The sequence below is a fragment of the Notechis scutatus genome, chromosome 4 (genome assembly GCF_049901735.1).
Source record: "Notechis scutatus isolate UNSWTSFEM ecotype Mainland chromosome 4, rNotScu1.2, whole genome shotgun sequence".
NCBI lineage: Eukaryota > Metazoa > Chordata > Lepidosauria > Squamata > Elapidae > Notechis > Notechis scutatus.
In genome coordinates, this window is record NC_142012.1 from 118417955 (window position 1) to 118441557 (window position 23603).

At 37.8% G+C, this 23603-nt stretch overlaps 1 protein-coding gene across 4 annotated transcripts in view; it reads left to right on the forward strand.

Annotated features, from left to right (window-relative positions):
• Window positions 1-3769: 3769 nt before the first annotated feature.
• The window catches only part of XPNPEP1 (X-prolyl aminopeptidase 1), a 36231-nt gene continuing 16397 nt past the window's right edge, over window positions 3770-23603 (forward strand). Inside the window, exons 1-14 of one of the 4 annotated variants that reach the window (XM_087964585.1) lie at window positions 3770-4165; window positions 6921-7002; window positions 9665-9764; window positions 13289-13409; window positions 14167-14230; window positions 16712-16816; window positions 17477-17569; window positions 18100-18243; window positions 18577-18672; window positions 19483-19564; window positions 20453-20663; window positions 22066-22155; window positions 22329-22379; window positions 23237-23295. In XM_087964585.1, the coding sequence (XP_087820711.1) occupies window positions 13293-13409; window positions 14167-14230; window positions 16712-16816; window positions 17477-17569; window positions 18100-18243; window positions 18577-18672; window positions 19483-19564; window positions 20453-20663; window positions 22066-22155; window positions 22329-22379; window positions 23237-23295 (1112 nt within the window). In that variant the 5' untranslated portion in view covers window positions 3770-4165; window positions 6921-7002; window positions 9665-9764; window positions 13289-13292. Of the gene's footprint in view, window positions 4166-5494; window positions 5604-6920; window positions 7003-9664; window positions 9765-13288; window positions 13410-14166; window positions 14231-16711; window positions 16817-17476; window positions 17570-18099; window positions 18244-18576; window positions 18673-19482; window positions 19565-20452; window positions 20664-22065; window positions 22156-22328; window positions 22380-23236; window positions 23296-23603 lie in introns of those variants that run through there. The other 3 variants (XM_026684078.2, XM_087964584.1, XM_087964586.1) reach the window with 3 other exon arrangements.

A 23603-nucleotide genomic window follows, 5' to 3' on the forward strand; every position in this document is an offset into this window, starting at 1 on the left:
AGATCAAAATTTAATCCCCATAAGCTTCCAATTGAAATTCCACGCCAACACAGCAGCCACCAAACGCATCCTAAAAAGAACAGAATTGGCCCTAATTAGAAATGAACTTCACACAAAAAGATTCCTCCTAGACCAAATCAACAAAGATCTCCTCACACTTCACCTCAGACTCAGCAACAAGATTCTCCCCGCACAACTTGCTGTCTGGAGAGCCGAAACACAGACCACCCTCAAGACAGACACGCATACCAACAAACTCAGAAAACTACAACAACGCCAGAAACAAACTCCTCCCCCCTCACATCCACACATGAAACAAACAGTGCACAACATCTCAGACAAGATCCTCACCGAAGCCGAAACCAATGTCCTTTCGAAAGGATTCAACTTTGCTGTCGCTCCCAAACACATCCCCACAGAAACCATTATATGCAGAGTTGAAACCAGCCTGACCAAAACCAACCCTGATGATGCTAACAGAATCAGACTCGAAATCACCAACATCCTCTGCACCAACAAACCACCCAAAAGCAACTTATCCAAAGAAGAACAAACTGCACTACTTAAACTGAAAGAAGACACCAGCATAATAATCCTACCAGCAGACAAGGGCAACGCGACAGTCATTATGAACACATCTGACTACCAAACCAAGTTAACCAACCTACTCCAAGACCCCACATACAAACCCTAAACACAGACCACACCACCTACCTAGAAAAAACCGCCAGATCCAAAATAAAAGCCTCCCCATCAGCAAAAAAATCCAGCAAAGAATCATACCCAGAGAGAAATCATCCAGATGCCCTAAGCTTTATGGTCTCCCCAAGATACAAAAAGAAGGAACCCCACTTAGACCAATAGTCAGCTCCATAGGCTTACCTCTACAAAACCTAGCCAAATTTCTTGCCAAACAACTGCAGCCCTATGCAGAATCCATCAACTCACACGTAAGAAACTCATTCCAGTTCATTGAGATCATAAAGAAACAAAACTTACAGCCCAGCGACCTACTAGTGAGCTTCGATGTCATATCCCTCTTCACCCAAGTGCCTATAAAAGAAGCCTTGACAGCCATCCAAAACAAATACAACCCCCCCAAGCACATCCTAGATCTGACCAACCACTGCCTATCCAATACATACTTCACCTACAATGGACAAAAATACAAACAAATAGAAGGAGCGCCCATGGGATCATCCCTCTCACCTGTCATCGCAAACCTCTACATGGAACACTTTGAAACACAAGCTCTAGAAAAATATGATCACAAACCCAAACTCTGGCTCAGATATGTAGATGACATCTTCATAATCTGGCCACATGGGAAAGAAAAACTGAACAACTTCCTCACACACCTCAACAGCCTACACTCCAAAATACAATTCACCATGGCAACAGAAGCTAACAATCAACTTCCCTTCCTAGATGTCTTAGTATACAAAAAATCCAATGGCTCCCTAGGACACACCATCTACCAGAAGAAAACATATACAAACCGCTATCTACACGCACTCTCACACCACCACCCAGAACATATCAATTCCATAGCCGAGACACTCATCTCCAGAACAAAATGCTTAGCCGATGAACAACACCTAAAAACCAAACTACACAATCTCACTAACGTACTAACAGCCAATGGATTCCAAAGAAAGAAGATTACCCACGTAATCCAAAAAGAAACCCCAACCAAAATCCAAGACAGAGAACAATAGAACGGCAAAGCCCTCCTCCCATATATAAAAGGCACTACAGACAAAATCAGCAAGATCCTCCAAAAACACAACATTAAAACAGCATTCTGCACAAACAGAAAAATATCCACCATCCTAAGAAACCCTAAAGACAGAATCGAGTTAGAAAACCAAGGAGTATACGAATCTGTTTGTGCCCAGGTGTTTGCCTGGCTTGTGGTGTGGAGATTTTTTTGTTTGTGAGTGCAGGCTTCCAAATGATTGACAGTCTGGTGGAATCATCTCTTCTGTTCATGCTTTCTGGTCTTTTTTCAATCTCTATGGCTTCTCTGATGATTCTGTGGCTGGGGTTTCATCTCTTCTATTCATTCCACCAGGCTGTCAATCATTTGGAAGCCTGCACTCACAAACAAAAAAATCTCCACACCACAAGCCAGGCAAACACCTGGGCACAAACAGATCCCCCCTGATACCTCCAGCTCAAAAACACCCCAACCAGGCAGTTTCCAACAAAGCATTCCAGTAGAAAGAAAAATCCTCTCCCCCCCCCATACCAAAAACAGTAGAAAGATAGGATCATGCTTGGCTAGGCACGCTTTGCAATCATGCCAATTATAACAAAACTCAGTTTAGAATGTTATCTGGGTTATAGTAATCTAAGAAACGACTATATAGCAACAAAGAGAAAACAATCAATTCTTTGACGGCAAAATCTGTGCAATTCACACATCACAAACATACACTAAATGTAAAATACTTTAGTGTATTAGCAAAACGCAAAAGCCTTTGAGACATTATCTAGCATATTTACAATATTGAGCTTCTTGATTGTTTATTTATTTGTAAAATTTGTTGACTTTCTCACTGCAGGGATACTTTGGGTGGCTTACAAAAATACGAAGGAAAAAATGAAGTATGAACAAAAAATTAAAATAGAATTTTAAAAAATGAGAATACATCAATAACAAAAAGATGGACAGGTGAAAAGCACAAAGCAAAGGGAGTGGAGTCTGCCATGAATCCAGTAGCCACCTTCAGCATGGTGTGCTCCCATTTGGTGTCCAGGCCAACCAGCAGAGCCAGGTCTTCAGGCTCTTGAAGAAGGATAGAAGGGTGGAGGCATTTCTTAACCCAAGGGCGGGTGCTGCAAGCGAGAAGCCTTTTCTTCTGGAACCCGATAGTTGGAGTTCTTTGACTGATGAGATCCAGAGAAGGCCCTCTCTGCCAGCACAAGGATGGGCTTGTCCGTGGGATGAGATAGTTCATCAAGTAGCTATTAAGAGCTTTGAAAGCCATAACCACCACCTGGGAGGCAGACTGGTAGCTCTGAAGTTTGCAGAGCAGAAATGCAATATGGGCCCCAAAATCTGCTCTAGTTGCCACACTTTGCACTAGCTGAAGCTTCTGAATCGATTCCAAGGGTAGCCCCATGTAGAGTGCATTGCAGTAGTCCAGATGATAGATATTAGAGCTTGAGTAACTGAGCACTTGATGGCTTTGTAGGAAAGAGCCAGTTCAGTCTAGTGGTTAAAGTGCCAGGTTAGAAACCAGGAAACTGATTATATTATTGTTCAAATAAAGTTGAATTAGCCATACTTGGAATGACTAATTGAACAATACGAATGCTTTGCCTCTCAAAATATACATTTATCTTAAAAAAAAAAAAAACAGAACCAAAGAAAATTATATGAGAGGCACAGCTTCAGAAATATTACAGCAATCTGATGTTTCCCAGATTTTTTTAAGACTACAGAAGAAATCCTATGCTAGCTGGAGATAATTTGTTGGGAAAATAAATGTGTGGATGGTGGGAGGTCTGATCCAATATATTTGGAAGACACTCCGTTGAGTGCCTTCCGGGAGTACTCTACCTTGCCAATTTAGTATAACAGATAGACTACAGCATGGGAGACAGTAAAAAGAAATGCACCGCCATTTAAATCTCTGCCTACTGAACACATTAGGCGGAAATATGGGCGGATTAACACAACATGCTATGGTGGTTCATATAGTCCTGCTTTGTTGACCAAGCTGTAGTGAGTAGTAAAAGCTTTGCTTTTAAAAATTACCAAGGCTACGTTCGCACAACACATCCAGCTGAAATGTAGCTGGCTTTTGATTCTGTCTTCCGGATTCCATCTGATCATCCGGGATCGCTCGCTTTGTGAACACATAATTCCTCAGCTTTCTTAAAAGATTAAAAACAAAAACAAAGAAAGGGGCTCAGCTCTGCAGGAGAAGCGAACGAAGCGGGTGGATGCTAACGTTCCGCTGGAGGAGCCAGTCCTCCCGGGGAAAACTTCAATGGGAACAACGGGAACGCCTCCAGCCGAGGAAGGGAAGAAAGACGGCGAGCGCTGAGAATCGTCGCTCCTCCCTCCGGTGTTCACGAGGTCCGAGACGTCAGTAGTGCATTGGCAGTTTCCGGAACCGCTGACATGAGAGCCCCCTTCCTGCAAAGTTATCAGGTGAGAAATTCAGAGGTTGAGGCGGGAGCGATACTGTTTTCCCAATCGGGATGGGAATCGTTCGTGAGCTGGCGAAGAAGCACACGGCGGGCTTCCTGGCAACCTGGGAATGAGGCTCGAACAATGATAAACCAGATGGGAGTGCAGGGGTTATATAAATGAAGCTAATTTGGAGCGACTGGAGCAGAATAGCTAAGATGTCAGGAATTCCCAGAAAACCGGAAGCGTTTTAATCAATTTAGTGTCTACATTTCTTCCAAGACATCCATAAATGCACACGTGTGAATAGCTTTCTCTAATTCTGTGTGTATTCATTCAAAAATAAATTTCAGAAACTTCAAGGGGGGCTTTACCTGCTTAACTAGCATTTTTGATTGAACCTATCTCATGGAAAAATGAATTTCCCAAGTACTTTGCATGTTGCTGGCCAGCTTCAGCTTCCAAAAAAGGCTTCCTTTGAATGTCAACTGTTCAAAGATGCAATTTTGATTTAGTTGAAAGAATGAACCTAGCCACTGTTGTTTACACAACTTGGATTGTGGTGAAGGCCCAGAGTACTTTCTAGGCTGAAGGAAAATTTACACTTCAAGTTGTGTTCCAGGAGGCTTGCCTCATAACTTTGTTATGTCAAAAAAGTGCTTTTTCAAGTGGCAACTGGACTTTCTGGTTTTTCTTTGAAGACGTTTTGCTACTTATCCAAGAAGCTTCTTGAAGCTCATCTTGTAAAACCACCTTTGGGACAACCATGACCTCGATGACTGAGAAACTCCATAGACATTATATCAGAAAGTTTACACATGCACACCATGGTCCAAAATTGCCAATATGTCCTTGCATCCTGACATCTGATGCAAGGAGGTAAATTGTATTTTTTTGTATCATTATGATACAGGTTTCATTATTCCCCCACCCCACTATTTTTGGCCCATGCAAAAAAACAGAACCAAGATAAATGAGTAGAAGAAACATATCTATGATTTAATCCAAATTTAATTTGGATCAGATCACTTAGATTTGATAAATATAATTCTTCATATATCTAAGCCTTCAGTTTGGTGTCAGCATTTGCAAAGATTTTGCAAAACTTTGTGGGCCTCAGGTTTGGGCAGGTTGGTGTGATATATGAACCAAGTTATGGGAAGCAGTCTTTGACATTTTTGTTAGAGTCAGGGCTAAATATGAGATGTTCTTTATCCACTACTGATTTGTTAGGAAAGTGAATCCACTGTTAAGTATAAATAATAGGTAAAAGTACCAAATATGTTGGTACCAGTACTATCAGACTAGTAACATAATAATTGAATAACAGAGTTAGAAGAGACTTTGGAGGTCTTCTAGTCGAATGCCCTGGTCAAGAAGGAAACCCTATACCATTTCAGACAAGTGGTTGTCCGATCTCTTCTTAAAAACCTCCAGTGTTGGAGCATAACTTCTGGAGGTAGGTCGTTCCACCGATTAATTCCACTATTTCACTATGTTTGAAAAAACCCAGAAATAATTAGCTTTTTATAAAAGATTTCATGTGTGTGTTATTATTGTTAGGGTTGGTCACACAGTCAGATGTTAGGATTTGGCATTTTTATCCACCTATCAAGCCTTTCCCCAAGGACCTGGGAGTGACAGATGTTGTCTGGTGGTTTTTAAAGCTAACATCACAGGATGTGAGGTGTTCCAACTAAAACTGCATTTTGCAATTGACTGATGGTGATTTTTTAGTGTCAGTGGTGTTCAGATGATGCTCCAGATGTTTTGAGATTGCACTCAAGGCACCTATTCCTTTTGGTATTATCTTTGCTTTGTTTTGCAAAAGGCATTCTACTTTATTTACAGCTCTTCATAGTTTATGATTTTCTTCAGTTCTTTCTTTTCTATTCTGCTGCCTCCAGGTATTGCCATATCCCTTTCCAGACTTTTTCTTATCAACAGTTGTTAAATCTTATTAATATTACAGGTAGTCCCTGAGTTACAACCATCTTTTAGAAGTTACAATAACAATGAAAGAAGTGACTTACGATCAGTTCTCACACTTATGACTGTTGCAGCATCCCTGCGATCACATGATCAAAATGGCAATCGACTGTATTGATGATGGTTGTAGTATCCCAGGGTCACATGATCACCATTTACAACTTTTCCAGGAGGCTTCTCACAAGCAAAGTCAATAGGGGAAACTGGATTCACTTAATGACTACTTGATTTACTTAAAGATTGCAACAAAAAAGGTAATATTATTGGGCAAGTGACTCATTTAACCACTGCATCACTTGGCAACAAAAATTCTAGTCTCAATTGTGGTCATAAGGACTACTTGTATTATATCCTACCTTTTTAAGTAAGGATATAACTCACCTATTATTATGGAAGGTTACACAGTCAGCCAGATGTTTAGACTGGATATGGCATTTTTAGCCACCTATCGAGTCCTTCCCAAGGACCTGGGATATTATTTATTATACACACAACAATGTACAGTCACAGCTGCTAGTTCTTTAGCTGGCATTTGCTTCCGTACAAATCAAGTTCTTCCTAAGAATGTAGTATTTTATAATACATTGGTTTAATATATATGTGGATCCAAGCAGCTAGCCTTTTGTAATCGACAGATGAAAATTTTGTCAATGCACAGAGTTTCTAGATGGCATATTTAATTTGTTTTTCAAACTTTGATATTTTGGGTTCTTCTTATTTTGGGTTATTCTTTGTCTTCTACTGTACTATCTGATGGTGTTGCAATAATCAGTTATACACTTTCTAGGAACAACTTGCATCCTGCGACAATACCTGTAACGCAGTCCAACAAGATTTGTCTGTTCCAAGTCCTTGGGAGAACTCAATAGGTAGATAAAAATACCAAACCCACTCTAAACATCTATCTGATTGTGATGAATATAATTAAATTTATTAACTTCCCCGCTCCAGTGGACTCTGGGTAGCATACCAAACTAGAAAATCATGAAAAACAGATAAAAACTACTAAATTCATCGGATAGCTAACACTAAAATGATATAATAAACAACAAAATAAACAAAACAAAACAGGACCTTAAACAAATAATAAACGTCACACCAAAACCATGTGAGATGGCTTGGTCTGACAAAGGGTAACTGGCCAAAAGTCACCCACCCGACTCTCAAGCCTAAGGGAGAGGTAGAACTCATAGTCTTCTGGTTTCTAGTCTAGCACTTGAAACACAACTAAAAAAATCATCTGCTCTAGCATTAATTACGTTTTCTTTTCTTCAATCCCAAACTCTAAACAAACATGACCCCGTCATGTTTAAATGACTAATTAGTCAATGCAAACCCTTAACTTTCCAATATAAAAGATAAATAGTGGGCGCCCTAAGAACAAACATTTGAAATCCAATATTTCTGACGAAATATTCATAGCTTTGGGGCTCTTCATTGGTTTTAATTGTGCTTCTGAAAGGATTATGGTAAATGACAGTTCTTTCTAAAGTACAGTTGGTATTTCTCTCATTTTATTATTTTCCATATATAACAAAGAGTTCATCTTTCTAATGGCATTTTAAATAAAATTTTGAAGCGAAAACAAGACAAGATTCAGTGACTGAAGACTTAAATAATTCTCTTGTTTTGCCGCTTACCTTTCAAGCATTAGTTTTTGGACACGAACTGGCAAATCAAAGAGAATAGGTTTTGGATGATTAATAATGTTGACATATCTTACGATTTAACTGAATGTATGATCTTGTTAACTTAATTTACTTATATTTCATATACTGCTTGATATAGAAAAGCTGTGTTGGAATTATATTCAATTAACAAACTCATGCAGCACAGTACTTCAGACACTAGACTAAAGCACCTTCCATGCGAAATTGGTGTACATATCTAGGTTTGGTGCTTCACTATTCTATTCCAATCATATTGCTTGTCTTGACAAAATCTTCAGTAGCTAAGTTGCTTATCTTTTGTTGAGGTGCTGCCTCAGAGGGGTCTATGACAACTCCACAGCCAACTCACCATGGCCAACTCATCACAGTCAACTTGTCTTAGCAAACTTGCCTCAGGACAGCTCGCCACAGCCAATTCGCTGTGGGACAATTTGCTGCAGGACAAGAGTTACACTAATAGCAAGAAATGATGGAATAGAATCATTAAAGAAAGGATGCAAAAGGAAGGACAGAATGAAATGTGAATGACAAAAAATAACATGAATTTTATTTTAAATAAAATTAAATTGTATTTGTTAAATTGGCCCGTGTCGAGTTAGCAGTGGTGAATTATCCCTCAGCAAGTTAGCCATGGTGAGTTGGCCATGGCAAGTTGGCTGTAGCGAGTTGGCTCTGGTAAATTATCCCATTCCAGCCTCAGAGGCACCACTGCAAATCCATAATTGCCACATTTTCTCTGAGGTTTTAAGGTCAGTGGTTTTCCATTGGTGGAAGCTCTTCTTTCTTCAAAGCAAAGTGCCATTTACTTTGTCACTATCACTTTTTAATTCAGAAGCAATTGGAGTCCCCCCCGCCCACTTTGGCTTCACTGTGAAAACTTTTTATTTCACTACAAAAGTGAGCAAGGATATAATAAAAATAGAGATGAAATAAGGTGGTGGCTGGAATGACAAGTATCCTCCAGTGCCCTCTCTTCCCTTTAATCTACTGGTGACCTTTTTATCATCTTCTTCCTCATTATCCCCCTTCCAAGGGGAGCAAAGCGGACACTCACAAAGAAATATGAAATTATTGTGTAGGAAGTGCTCAAATTAAGGAAACTTCTCAGGAGGCTGCAAGTATTAGGTGGTAGGTTGTGCCAAATTCCTTGGGGAGATGACGGATTGAGCTGCAATAAAGAAAGCAGGGGTTGTACTAGAAGGGGAAAAAAAGAATGTTCCTGTCTCATATAGTTGCAGTAGCAATGAGAGGCATGAGTTCAAGTGGGAGCCCTGGAAAAAAAATACTCCTTTTATGGAATTCCTCCTACTAGTTAGTAGCATATCAAGGGCATTAAGTGGTACTTGTTCCTGGAACAAAAGTTAATGAATAAGTACTTTTCTTTATCTTTTTTTCTACTTCTGAATAGCTCACAGTGTCTTCCTATAGAATACACATGGTTCTTTCAAATTTGTTTTCTTTTTTTCTATATGAGTTTTAGGCTTTTGGCATGCTACCCTTCTGATTTGTTAGTTGGAATTATGACAAATTGATCCAAGTTGACCCGAGGCTGGTGTATATGCCTATAGCTTCGGGCAACTGAGTGGAGTTCATATGGTTATTGTGTTCTGAACAATCTAATCCTGTGAAATATGTTAAGAGTTTGACATGAGCTTGGGATTTCTGGCTGAATAATCTAGACTGAAGTCCAACCTACTCCTCCTCTCCCTCCCAATGTCACGCTGCCTTCTGTTCTGCTATTGTGAACTGGTACAGTCTATTTTTGCAACAGTCATTATCTGCAATTATCCATTATGAAAAGAAAGAGGTTATTGTGGCCAAAGTCTGCTTACCTTTGAAGTTTTGCCCTTTGCTTTGTCAGGCATTGCTGAGTTAATGAAGAGCAAGAACAGAACACAGAAGTGATTTCACTATCCAAGGCTGGGAAATTTGGGTTTTGGAAGGATAACTACCTGGGACAGGTAAAATATGGACCATATAGATGATGTTGTATAATGCTTTCCAAGGTTTATTTTATAGAGACACAAATTCTTAATTTCATTTTTGTTTGACTTTATTGTTTGTGTTATTGCTTGTTACTTTAATATCAAATGTACTGCCTGCAATGTGTATAGTATGAAATGAGGAGATCATCTGTATTCTTCAGAATATAGCAGTTTGGTTTAGAGACTCACCCCAAAGAAGTGGAAAGGGAGTAAAAAGGACAGCCCTTTTGAAGTTTAATAGTATTATGGCAGAGGCCTTGGAGATACATCGTTTGAAATCAATGTGATCCTTTAAAGATGCAGATTAGGTAGTAGCTGCATGACATAAAAGAAAGTTAAGTTCTTCCCTTCCCCTTCCTTCCCTCCCTCCCTCCCTCCCTCCCTTCCTTCCTTCCTTCCCAAAATGGAACTAACTATCTATTGGAAACATTGTGCTTGTTTCATTTGGCAGAAAAATGAGAGAATGCCTTACAAGCCCAAGGAATATAAACAGGAACAGGAATAAATTTTTGAAGATGTAAAATAATATTAAATAACTAAGTAAGTAACGAAGGAAGGAAGGAAGGAAAGAAGCTGTGGTTTTCTTTCTTTTATGTCATGCACCTATTTCATATAAATAGGAATCTAGGAGTAGAATGGTTATAAAGTGTGGTTCTAAAGTAAACTAATTTGAGAAAAAAGAATATATAATTAGAAGGAAAACTGGTTAGAATTATACTAGGTATCTGAAGGCTACTGAAACATTAGTCTTATTTCTAGCTTATTTGCTTTCATATTTTTCACAACGTTACTAAATTAAAGTATTATTCTAAGATGGGGATTAGATTCTCATATCAGCAAAATCTAGTAGCTCAATTTTTAAATTGTATTTCAGTCATTATTGTCAGTGTGTTACAAAAAGCTTGGTTACAGTGTAGTAGATGCCATGTTTCAAATTGATTCTTGCCTGCTAGTGGCAGTTTCTGCTTCATTAGTTGATCAGTGGCCGTGGTACATATTGGAGTGGGGATATGCAATCAGATTTATCAACAGTGAACTTTCTGTCGAACAGCAATTACTTCAGTTGATCTAATGTGTGTTGAGGTACCATAACTTCTGTAGGGATAACAAATATAATCCTGAAAGAGAATGCAGGAAAAAAGGATTTATGGTGGTTACCAGTGAATTTGGAAAAACTTGATGAAAATGCAAGATGCTAACTCAGACTTTTCTACCTTCCTTTACCAAAGAAGAATGAATTTTGTCTGGCAGTTTCTTTTTTGCATTATTAGTGTAACACACTCTCACAATTTGCAAACCTACTTTACCACATCATAGTTCTCCAAGGGATAGAAATATTGTCTTATAATTACCTTGATTTGATAAAAAAATGGTTGAATTAGGAAAAACGCCTTCTAGTTAATGCACCATGCTAAGTGAAACACAGTGACTTTGAAGAAGTTTATTCAGCAACAATTAGTGTGTGAGTACTTTGCTGTATATGTCAGATTTCCCTGTCTTCTGCTTTTTGAATGAGTATCAAGCACCTGCCAAATTAATTGTTCAGATACAATCCTCAGTTAATCTTAAAATATGTCAATAGCATTTAATGTAGCAAACATTTGATTTGATTGTCCAGTGAAATCTATGCCATTTAGGAAATAGAGTCATTTGAGAATGCACAGCTGATGTTAGAGCCTCCAAATATATAATTATCTGCCAGAATTGTGTGAGGACAAAGCAGAACATTAATTAAAGTAGTCTTATAAGGAACAATTTTCCAGCATTGTTGATCAGTTGAAGGCTGAAAATACCGTGCACCATACTCTTATATGCAACATAGCCATATGGTGAAAAGAATGATGGTCACATAAGGCTTGTTTGAACAAAAGGTATACCTGATGCCTGAAAAGTCTGAAAAAAAATCATTTCAAAGAGCTAGTTCTTAACTCTTGTTTTGTCTGTGAGAAAACAGAGATGGCAAGCGATAATGCAACTTCATTGTTTTTTCTGTTTTATTTTTTCCCTCTAGGATTAGGTCTCAAATATCTAGATGGGGTTATGGGAAATAGTTTATTGTAAAACTCTGTAATATAAAGTACTAAGTAGGATTGTGTGGTATAATATTAGGTGCATATAATATGGAGTGTATCATTTCAGTGCTGCCTATGAATGACGTACTGCTATGTCCAAAATAATGGTCAGCTGGCCTGCCTGCCTATCTATGTATCTTCCTATCTGCCTGCCTCCCTTCTTGTCTGCTTGCTGTCTAAGACAGACTGTTGTCTGTCTATCTACCTACCATTTGCCCATTCAAGATTGGAACTACTGATCAGCTCCAGGACTAGTGTATGCCAGAGGGTCAATAATTTTTTGAGGTACATTAGTCTAAGAAATCAGTCTAAGAATCTATCCCAAGATTACCTGCTAAATTTTGAATGCAGATTGAAACTTGAGTCTCCCTGGTTCTTGTCCAGCACATTAACTACTAATATATGCTTCCTTGAATTTGGACAAAATTGTGTAACGTAATATGGCTAACATTACTAGATTCAAACTTTCAGAACAAACAAGTATTCACCCTTACTATAGAAAACAATCCTTGAACAATTGTAGAGCCTGCAATTTATTCATGGCAAGGAAATGTAGTAACATGGAAGAGGTGATGGTTCTCAGAACTTTCCCTACGACTGAAAACAGCAGCAGCTTGTGAATTATTTCCTTCCTGTTCTGTGTCCTTGCCCTTCTCTTATGTCTCAAAGCACCTGCTGCTTTTAAATTCCAAATGTTTCCTTATATACAGCTTCTTCCAGGCTGCCCTCTTTCAATTATCCACTGCCAAATAATTCAAGATGATTAACGTAAGATCTGTGAGAGTTTATCAAGGAAGTAATTGTGCAACCAGCTTTGATCCATGATGAACCACTCCAGTGTTTCTGTGACTGGGCATTTAGTGGAAGACTAAAACTCAAAGAATTCTACTAATTGTAGAAGGCTGATGGCCTTTTCTATTGTTCCCCAAATATATAGAATGTGTTTCTAAGAGCTCTCTTTCTCTCTTGTCCACTAGTCTTTTCATAGAGAGTTTGGTTTAGTGGTTAAGACACCACTCTATAAACTGGGAAACTCTGAGTTCTAATCTTTTCTTAGACGCAAAGCCAGATGAGTAACTTTGGGCCAGTCATCCTCCCTCAGCCCCATGAAAAAGGCAATGCCAAACTACTTCTGAAATCTTGCCAGGAAAACTGCAGGGACTTTTCAAAACAGCTGGCACCTGGAGTCAAGGTTGACACAAAGGCATGTGTGCACGCACAAAGTATTTTCAAAGGCAAGTCAAGATTACAATGAATGGTAATTCAATAGGCTGCTATTTCAACAGATCTGCACTGTGCAAGGTTGGGAAAGGCTATAAATATAGATTCAAGTGATATCAATTGAAAAATTCTACTTGATAATTTTCTGGAATTTTAAACCTTCAGTACAAAATCAACAGGGCTCTTAACTTGTTGTTTTTCTAATAGGACCATGCTTCCGAAAATGACTACAGAACTGCTGAAGCAGCTTCGGCAAGTGATGAAAAATTCCAAATATGTTTCTGAACCCATTCAAGCCTACATTGTGCCCTCAGGAGATGCTCATCAGGTATTGGATTGTCTTCTGCTTGAGAACTGCCATTCAGAAAAACAAAACAAAACACTAAAGTAATCCAGACAATAGAAAAAACTGTTGCTGTTTCACCAAATAGACTGCAACAAACAGAGTTTCCAATTGTAATTTGTGCTGTGATATCGGTGATCATCAACAAGATATAATTTCAGTGAGGCAGTCTTTTGATAAAAACTTTTCAATTTGAAGCTTACTTGGCATTGTCAAGTATCACATAATTGGTATTCAAGCTTTTAGAGGCTTGCATACAGTTACATAGTTCTTGTAGACAAACACTTCTTCAATGGAAAGCAAAGTGCAGTAGGGTGGATCTGGTTTATGGTTATCATGGCAGCAATGAACCCTGGGGCCACTCCAGATCCCTTGTCAAGGGAAAGGTTTCCCAGGACTAGCAACCTAAGAAACTCTACATCTTAATCCCTGTTAGTAGAAATAACTTTTTAAAAATGATATAAATATGTTTTAGATCATCATAGTTAAGATTAATTACCATATAAGTATCAATTGTAATGCTACTTAATTGACATTGAAAGAAGAAGGAAAGCTTGAGATAGATCCACTGTATTCTTTTTGGTATTCTTAACGATACAAAGACATCTGATAATATCTTTCTCTGCGTATTTCAAGACTGAAAGAAAAACAGCAGGAAAGCAAGGCTAATTTATATGTAGTTTCTATTACTTTGCATCCCTTTGATCATCATTGGTTTTGCTTTTTATTTTATCTTCCTTAGAGTGAATACATTGCACCTTGTGACTGCCGTAGGGAATTCATTTGTGGATTTAATGGTTCTGCAGGTAAGTTTCTAGAATTGTGTCCAGCCTATTAAAGTTGGTATCTCTGTAGCATCCAATGCCAAATCTCTCTTTCTATGAATGGGGCCTTTAATGGGGCCCTTTGTTTTTCTCACTAAATTATAGAGACAAGCTAAACTCCTGTATTTTTCTTTTCTTTCCTTTGTCTGCTTTTACATATAGATGTTCAGACAGACACCTGTAGAATACGGTCCCCAAAATATCACTTGGAATTAAAAAAAGAACATGCATCCCAGATAAAATGACTAAAAAGAAAAAAAATCAAAAGTTAATATGCTCTCTGCATAAACTGTTCTATACTCAATGGAATAGAATAAAATACATAAATGGTATTTATGCTGCCACTGGTATGCACTGAGGTATTATTTAGTTATGTGTGGAATGATATAGATACATCAGATGCATTAAATGGACATTCTAGTCATCTGTTTTTAACATTTGGCAATCCCTGTCCTCACTGGGAAAATGTTGTTGTCCATCAAATCTGATAGTTTCTTTATTTTTTATTTTATTTTTAATACAATAAAACATCAGCTGATCATAGAGAATTATCCATACAAGTTGACTATTTAAAGTTCTTTCAGAGACTTTGATGTATTAATTCCACGTTCAGTGATTAAGAGAACATTCTTGAATACCACATGTGAACTTCCTGCTTGAAGAATATGATGATATATTGCTACTTTTCAACATTTTTGTGGACCACATATAATAGATAATCTGTTAAGGCCATGGGCCAATGATGAACAGGCTGTAGACAAGACCAAGCTGAAAGATGGGGAGTTTATTCACTTCTGACTTTTCACGATGGACATCCTATAAATAGGATTGTCTGTAGGACCACCTATTTTCTTTGTTTCTACCCACGCACAAAATCATTTCTTTTTTCTTTTTGATTCCTAATAGAAAACATGTAACTAGAAAAGAAACAGATCACATTTTCTAATCTTTCCAGACCACTCTTTTTTTCCATGTCACTTCTGGACTTTAGATTGTGCACCCATTGCATATCTGGATAGATTACACTCAAATCTTTCAGGCCACATTCATATGCATCCCCAACAATCCTGCTTTCTTTTTTTCTTGTGTTCAAATAAAATTCTATGTATATCTATTCAAAGTAATCCCTAACTGAGATTACTTCTAAATAAAAGTGAATGAGATTGTGCAGTTCTATCCATGTCTATCCAGAATGGGTAAGTACACATCAGACTGCAGCCTTAGAAATAGTTAGAGACTTTCCTTCCCCCTTTCCCCTGCGTATATTGGGGACGTGAAATTACAACACTATTGATAATCATTTGTATGTATGTATGACTAGCTCATTTCTGAAGAACTGTTTGGTTTTGCAGTTTACATGCTGGGCAGAAAAAGATTTGAAAGGTTTGAATTGTTGCTTCCCCTTTCAGTGTACACACCAGCTGGACTGGTGATGTAATATCAGAGTAGTAATGAGCTTTTGCTGACCCTTAGATGACTCTCCAAAAAAACAAAAATCCTGTTAGCTATTTCATAGAGTACTTGCAGCTTTCCTTTTTCTCTGTCCAAGGCCTATGAAAATAGGATACTTGTACTCAGGGATTTGCAGTAAACAATATCAGTTAGCCAAGTTTAGTTTCCCTAAAGAACATTTTCTGCATCTGAAATCACTGAGCATTGAACACTAATTCTCCCTCCCTCCCTCTGTCTCCCTCCCTCCCTCTGTCTCCCTCTCTCCCTCCCTCCCTCTATTTGTGTGCATGTGTGTGTAAGAGAGTGAGTCTTGCATCAGAACAGCATGTTCTGTTTAGCAACATTTCCTGTGGCTTCAAGCATTGCACTGTAGTCTTAAGATCTGGGTTTAGTTTCAAGCTGTGCCACTGATTAACATGCAGTGCTAACGTTGTCAAGTCACCTTTTCTATGGCTTTCCGTTTGCCTGCTAAGCAAAATAAGATCAACAAATTAACAAGTCAGTATATATAGCTCTGGTGGACCTCTATAATTATAAGAAAGCAAATCATCCAATAGATTCCCCACCCTTTAATCATAGAGGAAATTGCCTCTCACAATGCTCCAATTGGCATTTTCCCTTACTTGCTGAAGTGACATATTTTAATGGTTTGATCTCCAGTGACCATTCAGATACATTTAATTATCTTTTATTTCCAGCCTTTTCTTCTGCCTTGACACAAAGAACTTTGGTTTACAGGATCAGCATTTCTTTTTCATATACCTAACGTTCCATTGATTTACCAAAAAATGATTTCTTTTTTAATACCAAAGGACATTCATTATTAGTGTCATCAGTGGTTTGGCTTAGCAGGCAAAGAGAAGTTTTTTCAGCGAGAACTCCAAAACTCCATCTGGCCTTGAGATGTTAACATCTGATTAATATTTTCTTTTCTTGGATTTATTAACTGAGACCAATGTCTGCCAGTGTCTCTGTAGTTTCAGTTCTGCTGTCTTTTCTTCTTTCTGACAGGAACTGCCATTATAACAGAGCAACATGCCGCTATGTGGACAGATGGACGCTATTTCCTTCAGGGATCTCAACAAATGGATTCTAACTGGATACTCATGAAGATGGGTATGTGTGAACCCAAACTAAGGTTTTATTTCATCTTACCCAGAAAAATTATTTTAGCTAAGTAGTGGCCAACAGGGTCATGTTGAGAAACCTCTATTGGCATGCCATCAAACTAATCTGTAATATACAAAAGGGAATAATTATTAAGGATAGAACACATTCTATTTAAGTCATAAAATTCATGTAAGTGAAATTAGACTTTTTTAGTTCTACCTGCTTTTTGTAAAGTTATTCTCTGACATGCTACAACAATGAAGGCCTTAAGCCTAATCTCATGAATACCTGCTTTGTCTGAAACAGTACTATACATTATATAAACATAAGTTATTTAATTAACGAGTTGCATTTGTTGTTAGTTGACACCGTGTAATTCTTGATTTTGCCATGCTGAGTAGCCTGCAGGCAGAAATCAGAATAAAGTAAGTAAAATTAATATTCATCATCATACTATTTTAAACAGAATGTTGACACTGCTAGTTCATGTGAATGTTACAGAAATAGGGCTTGCGTTTTACTTTCTCAGACTTCTTTTGCCCATCCAAGAGAATGCAATGATTTCCATGTAGGAAGCAAGGTGATTATCCTATCCAGTTCATCTTCTTTTGAACTGGTCTTGCTTTAACGTTTGCACTCTTGTCTCTTGGGGTTTCCTTTCCTTAGGATTGAAAGACACTCCTACTCAAGAGGACTGGCTTGTAAGCGTGCTACCTCAAGGTTCCAAAGTTGGAGTGGATCCTTCTATTATTCCTGCTGGTGAGTTGGACCCAGTGCTTTCAACTTAGTGTAAAGGATTAAATTTTCCCACCTTACCCTGATCTACTATTCACCAATCAACGTTGTTCAGTGTGCAGTTAGTAATATAGTAATAGAAATACAACATAGACTTATATACTGTTTCACAGTGCTTTACAGCACTCTCTAAGTGGTTTACAGAGTCAGCATATTGCCCCCAACAATCTGGGCACTCTATAAAGTATTACTAACTTTTCTTTTGGATGATGGATAGCAAAGCACAGTTAACTGGCAGGATGGGGGTCTGCAGCATGCCCTATCTGCTGAAGGAAGTAGGGTGGACCAATCCCATTGGTTTGAGATGGTTCCTCAGGTAGCCTGGTTTTATGCCATGGAGGGCTTTACAGGTGATAACTGATACCTTGAATTGGACCCAAAAGAAAACTAGCAACCAATGCAGTTTGCGCAACAGTAGTGTTACATGGAAATTATGTATATGCATATCAGGAATGCATTATATGTAACACATTGTTTCTCTCTGCATCTTTCAGACCAGTGGAAGAGAATGAACAAAGTTCTGAAATGTGCTGGCCATGTTCTTGTGCCAGTCAAAGCTAATTTGATTGATGCCATATGGGCAGATCGGCCACCACGACCTTGTAAGCCTTTGATGACGCTAGATCTTAGCTTCACAGGTAAGAGGAATCCAAACATGTTTGTGGATACAGCACTGAACATGGTTTTCCAACATGAAACCTTCCAAATTTTCTGATTTTTATTTTAGCCAACATCTTGGCAGGCAACAGGTCAGCAGGCTCCTTTTTAAATTCTATCTTGACCAAAGGCACAGGAAATGGAATGGGGCAGCATGAGATTTCAAAACCACTATTGTGACTTTAATATTTGCTAACTCATAGAAATAGGTCTGAAATAGAGTTAATGCTGCCCATTTGCAGCAAGAAGTTGTTCGTTGTGCACATGTCTAAATTCCAGCTTCATGAAGTTCTAACTTCAATTGTCTGTTGCAGGGATCAGTTGGAGAGAAAAGATTACAGCTCTGCGGGGCAAAATGACTGAGAGGAAGGCTCTCTGGTTTGTTGTGACAGCTTTGGATGATGTGGCTTGTGAGTATCAGTGTGAGCCATTCAACATTATTTTATTGCTTTAGTGAGTGATTTCTGGGTATTGGCAGTGAAAATATGTCCAGCAATATGTCCGGACTATTACTCCCTTTTTTTCTTATGCCATGGCTTGCCTAATCGCAGCTTGTTGAAAAAAACCCATAATAGGCTGGACTTATAAAATACAGTGAGTCTAAAGCCAAGCTTTATAAATCACACAGCTGACTTTTCATAACATCATCATCCCAGATCTAAAGAACCACACTGTGATTTAGTGCAGTATGAAAATCTAGCTGTTCAGTAGCAGTCCTTTTGAAATGCAGAGATCAGAGGAATTGGTTGATCAATACCATTAACAATGAATAAAAGGAGGCTGGTAGTTCCCAGTAATGTTAAGCAACTCAGCAGAAGGTGAGCCCTAGCTCTTGAAGATAATGGGTACTTTCTTGGAGCTGCCACTCTTCCAAGACTCTAGAGTCATGCATAGTGCTAACTGCAAAGCTGCTTGTCTGCCTAAACCAAATCTTCAGTGACTTTTCTAGGGCTAAAGCTGTGGTCAGGCTTTGGGTGGGCTGCTATAAATCAGGATCCAGAACGAAGGCCAGGTCAAAACTAAATTTGTTGTCTTTTGATTCTAAATGTTTGGTTTTCTGTACCAAACACAACTTTGAAAGAAGGAGTGCAGCCTAACAGTGCCATCTTGTGGCAGAAGCCCTGAAAGAATCCAGAAATTTTATCTGGATCAGGATGTTGGTTAAAAGGTTGGTTGAATGTTAATCAAGGCTATAACATTGTCTTTTTATTGTGATACAGGGCTGTTTAATCTTAGAGGGTCTGATGTGGAATACAATCCAGTATTCTTTGCTTATGCTATCATAGGGATAGACACTATCAGGTAAGAAGAACTTACTAGTAAGAATTTTCGTACTAGTTTTACTAATACTGGGCCATATTTTTAATGTACATAAAATCTTTAAAAATAAAGTATTTGTATTAAGTATATGTATTTCCAAATCAGCATTAATGGCTGTAATATATGATGCGTTAAAAGCCCATGAAGCAATTTTATTTTATTTTTTGAAGCTCTTGATTGATTTCCTGTGATAATTTCTGCTTCATGTTTGTCTTAGATTTCATTAACGGTAACATTATGAGCCATGGTGGTGCAGTGGTTAGAATGCAGGGAAACTCTGCCCAGTGCCAGGAGTTTGATCCTAACTGGCTCAAGGTTGACTCAGCCTTCCATCCTTCTGAGGTTGATGAAATGAGGACCCATATTGTTGGGGAAAATATGCTGACACTGTAAACCACTTAGAGAGGGCTGTAAAACATTCTGAAATGGTATATAAGTCTAAGTGCTGTTGCTATTATCCAGCAACTGATAGATTTCATCACTTTTTAGTCATACATTGTTTATGTAGAAACATTGTATTAAAATTACCAGATGGCATTATATTGTTATTTGAGTTTAAAAAGTGCTTTAGGGAGAATTGAACAGAATGTTATGTATTGTATCAGAGTTTGAATAACAGTAAACTGTACCCTGAATAGAATCTGATTTAGATATCATCCCTATGTAATATTGCTTAAATTTACTTTTCTGAGAAGTATTATCTTAAAGACATTGTAGTAATTTATCAATAAATGATATCAAGCTCTTTAAATCTTTCCCAGTTACCCTACATACTGTAAATGTAAAAACACAGTTGTCTCCCCTTTATTAAAGGTGCAGGTTATCCCAGAAAGGTCATCTTTTGCTTTTTTCCCCACTCTTCTCTTTTAGGTTGTTTATTGATGGCAATCGCTTAGTAGACACACATGTGAGAGAGCATCTGTTTCTGGATTCTGCTCAGGACCCCGAATTGCACATTCAAGTGCTGCCATACGATTCCATCCTAAATGTTATGAAATCAATTTGTGAGACTCTGTCTCCACATGAGAAAATTTGGCTCAGTGATAAAGCCAGCTATGCTCTAATTCAGGCCATCCCCAAGGTGTGTACATGCTAACAGGCAATTTATGTCTGAAGCCAAGATCTTGGAAGCTGCTAATGCTTTCTGGATGGATGAAATGACTAGTATGTTAAAAGAATTTATTCAAGAAGTGTGTTGGATTAGAAAAAAAACAGGTAGATGCATCTGAGGGAGAGGGAGGGAGGGAGAGAGAGAGAGAGAGACATACATACATTCATACAGACAGCGAGAGAGAATGAGAGAGACAGAGAGAAAGAGAGAGGCACAGAGAGAGTCTTGGATCAGGCTGTAGAAATCAAATATTTATTTTACAATTCTGATAAGAAGGAAACTCAGCAGTCTAAAATTGCATTTGTATGTTTTTGTTGCCATATCTTACCACTGACTCATTTTCAGTTTACAATGAGTCTTCCAAAACCCTTTTTACAAATACACTAATCAAGTTCCGTATTCTTGGTGCACTTGATTTCTTAAATCAGGACTTTTGCATTTGTCTCGCTTAAATGTCTTTTTCTTAACTTCAGCCCTTTTCTTTAATCTATGAAGATCATTTTGATTTCCCTCATCTGTTTTACCCAACTGTTATCATCTGCAGATAGAAGAAGCATCCCCTCCACTTTTTCATTAAGTCACTAATACAAAAAATGTTATGTGATCAAGGTGTGAACCTGTTTATTCTTAATTTCAATCCTTACAGTTAATTAAGTGACACATTTAACTAGTTTGCTAATCAGAACATCATGGACAACTGTATTTAATGCCTTCCTGAAATGAATTTATATTTAGATGTTCAACAAAGTTGCCTTACTTTTTGAAGAAAAGAATGAGATAAGACTGATCTGGTAGTCTTCCTTGATTAATCCATGCTGGTGTACCTTAGAGTTTCCTTTTCCCCTCATTGAATATAGGGACAAAATTTGTTTTCTTCTAGTTGCCACCCAGTTATCTAGTATTCTCTGCAGATGATACATAAAGGTTTGGCAAGGCCATTAGGAAATTTCTTCAGCAATCTATTATGCAGTTTTTCTGACCTAGGGGATTTAAATTTTTGGTTAAATATTTATTCCCAGATTATGTCCCTCAATTTCAAGCCTTAATATTGCTGCTTATTCTGCTGTTTACAATATTGCTGCTTATTCTGCTGTCTCTCACACATGGGAGAAAAATGAGCCAAAATACTTTAATAGCTCCATCTTTTGTTTCTTATCTTTTAGCATTTTAATGCTCTGAGTTCTGGTCAAGAAGGATTTGCAAAACAGATAGAGTCTGGGAATGAATAAATTACCAGATTATGATCCAAGCACATATATGATATTGAAGAAAATGTAGCTTATTGCAGTGACCATGCCATGCCACACCTGAACCATTAAGTACTTAGAGGCCTGATCAAACTCTGCTTTTTTTCGTTTTGTCCATGTTTCAGGATCACCGCTACCTCACCCCCTACACTCCCATCTGCATAGCAAAAGCTGTAAAGAATATGACGGAAGCTGAAGGCATGAGGAAAGCTCATGTAAGTGATATTCCCAATTTCCTAAAGCAACATCCTTCTGTGCAAAAAGCTGAAATAATGAGAAGAATTGCTTTCATTGCAATTGACTGCTGAAACATATATGTTAACCACTGGATCGATTCTTCCAAATTCTTCTACGCTTTTAACTGTTTTGTTTCTTCTTTTAATGACAGATTAAAGATGCTGTTGCATTGTGTGAACTATTTAATTGGCTGGAGAAGGAGGTACAGTTTTACGGACTTTTGTTATGAGAGGGGCATTACTTGGAGTGAACACTTAAATGAATAGCATAACAGCATCATGGATCTAGGAAAAATATAGCCAACCTTGAACTATGCAGGCCTTTCGTGTAATATGAGTCCAGAATGGCCATCAAATTATGGGCCTTCATTCTCTGGGGGAGCACAACCTATTATCCTGCAATCAGTAAGCTTCTTAATAAGTAGCCATTCTGTCTTGTTTGGGTTGAGGCTGTGCCTGTTTCTTCCCATTCATATCCTGAAGGTCTTCAGGCATTGTGTGTTCTGTCATCTTCCACTTGGCACAGAGTGAAGGTACTGGGTATCACCTGCAAATTGATGCTACCTCACTCTTAACTGCTGGGTGACACTTCTAGTCTTTATATCCAGCTATGTAGATGTTAAGAGTTGAGAAAATACCAAAGTCTGGTAACCATGGCATGTTAGAAAAAATGTAGGTATGCACAGAAACAGAAGTTAGAACATTTAAAATGATAAGAGAAGGATTAATTTTACTATGAGAGTATATTTTGATATGTTAATTATTCATATGATTTAGTACTGACAAGTATTAATGTTATGTTGTGAAAATACTATTATATGATTACTGCTAATGAACATTGTTACTGTTATGATGATGACTATTGCTCAAATTGATTGTGACTGGAAAATACTCTGTTCATATAGACATTGAAACTGTTGCTCTTTCTTTATATAGTAAAAATAAAAATAAAATTCTAAAAAAAAAGGAAAAAAATTAGGTATGCAGAAAATTTTTAAAAAGTATGATTGAGGATATGCTATTTTATTGATTTAATACAAATTTGTCTGATGCTTGCCAGGTTCCCAAAGGCAACATTACGGAAATCATAGCATCAGATAAAGCAGAGGAATTTCGTAGGTAAGAAAAAAGAGTAACGTGGGATGTCATGGGTTCAGCAAACTGTAGAGATGGCAGGGACTGTTAGATGATTTCACTTGCTAAAAATGAAAACATTTGCATATGCCAAAAAATGCAAGTGTTCTTTTAAAAATAAGTCATGAAATCTCTTAAGCTTTCATGTGAGAGCAGATATATTGTACCATTTGGTGGTCTTTCAAAATTTTAGCCATTTTTATTTTAGAAATTACAGTGTTTTGAGGATTGTAAACTCAACTCTACTTTTAAGACAAAATTAATAAACTTGGATATATAACCTATTCTGAAGC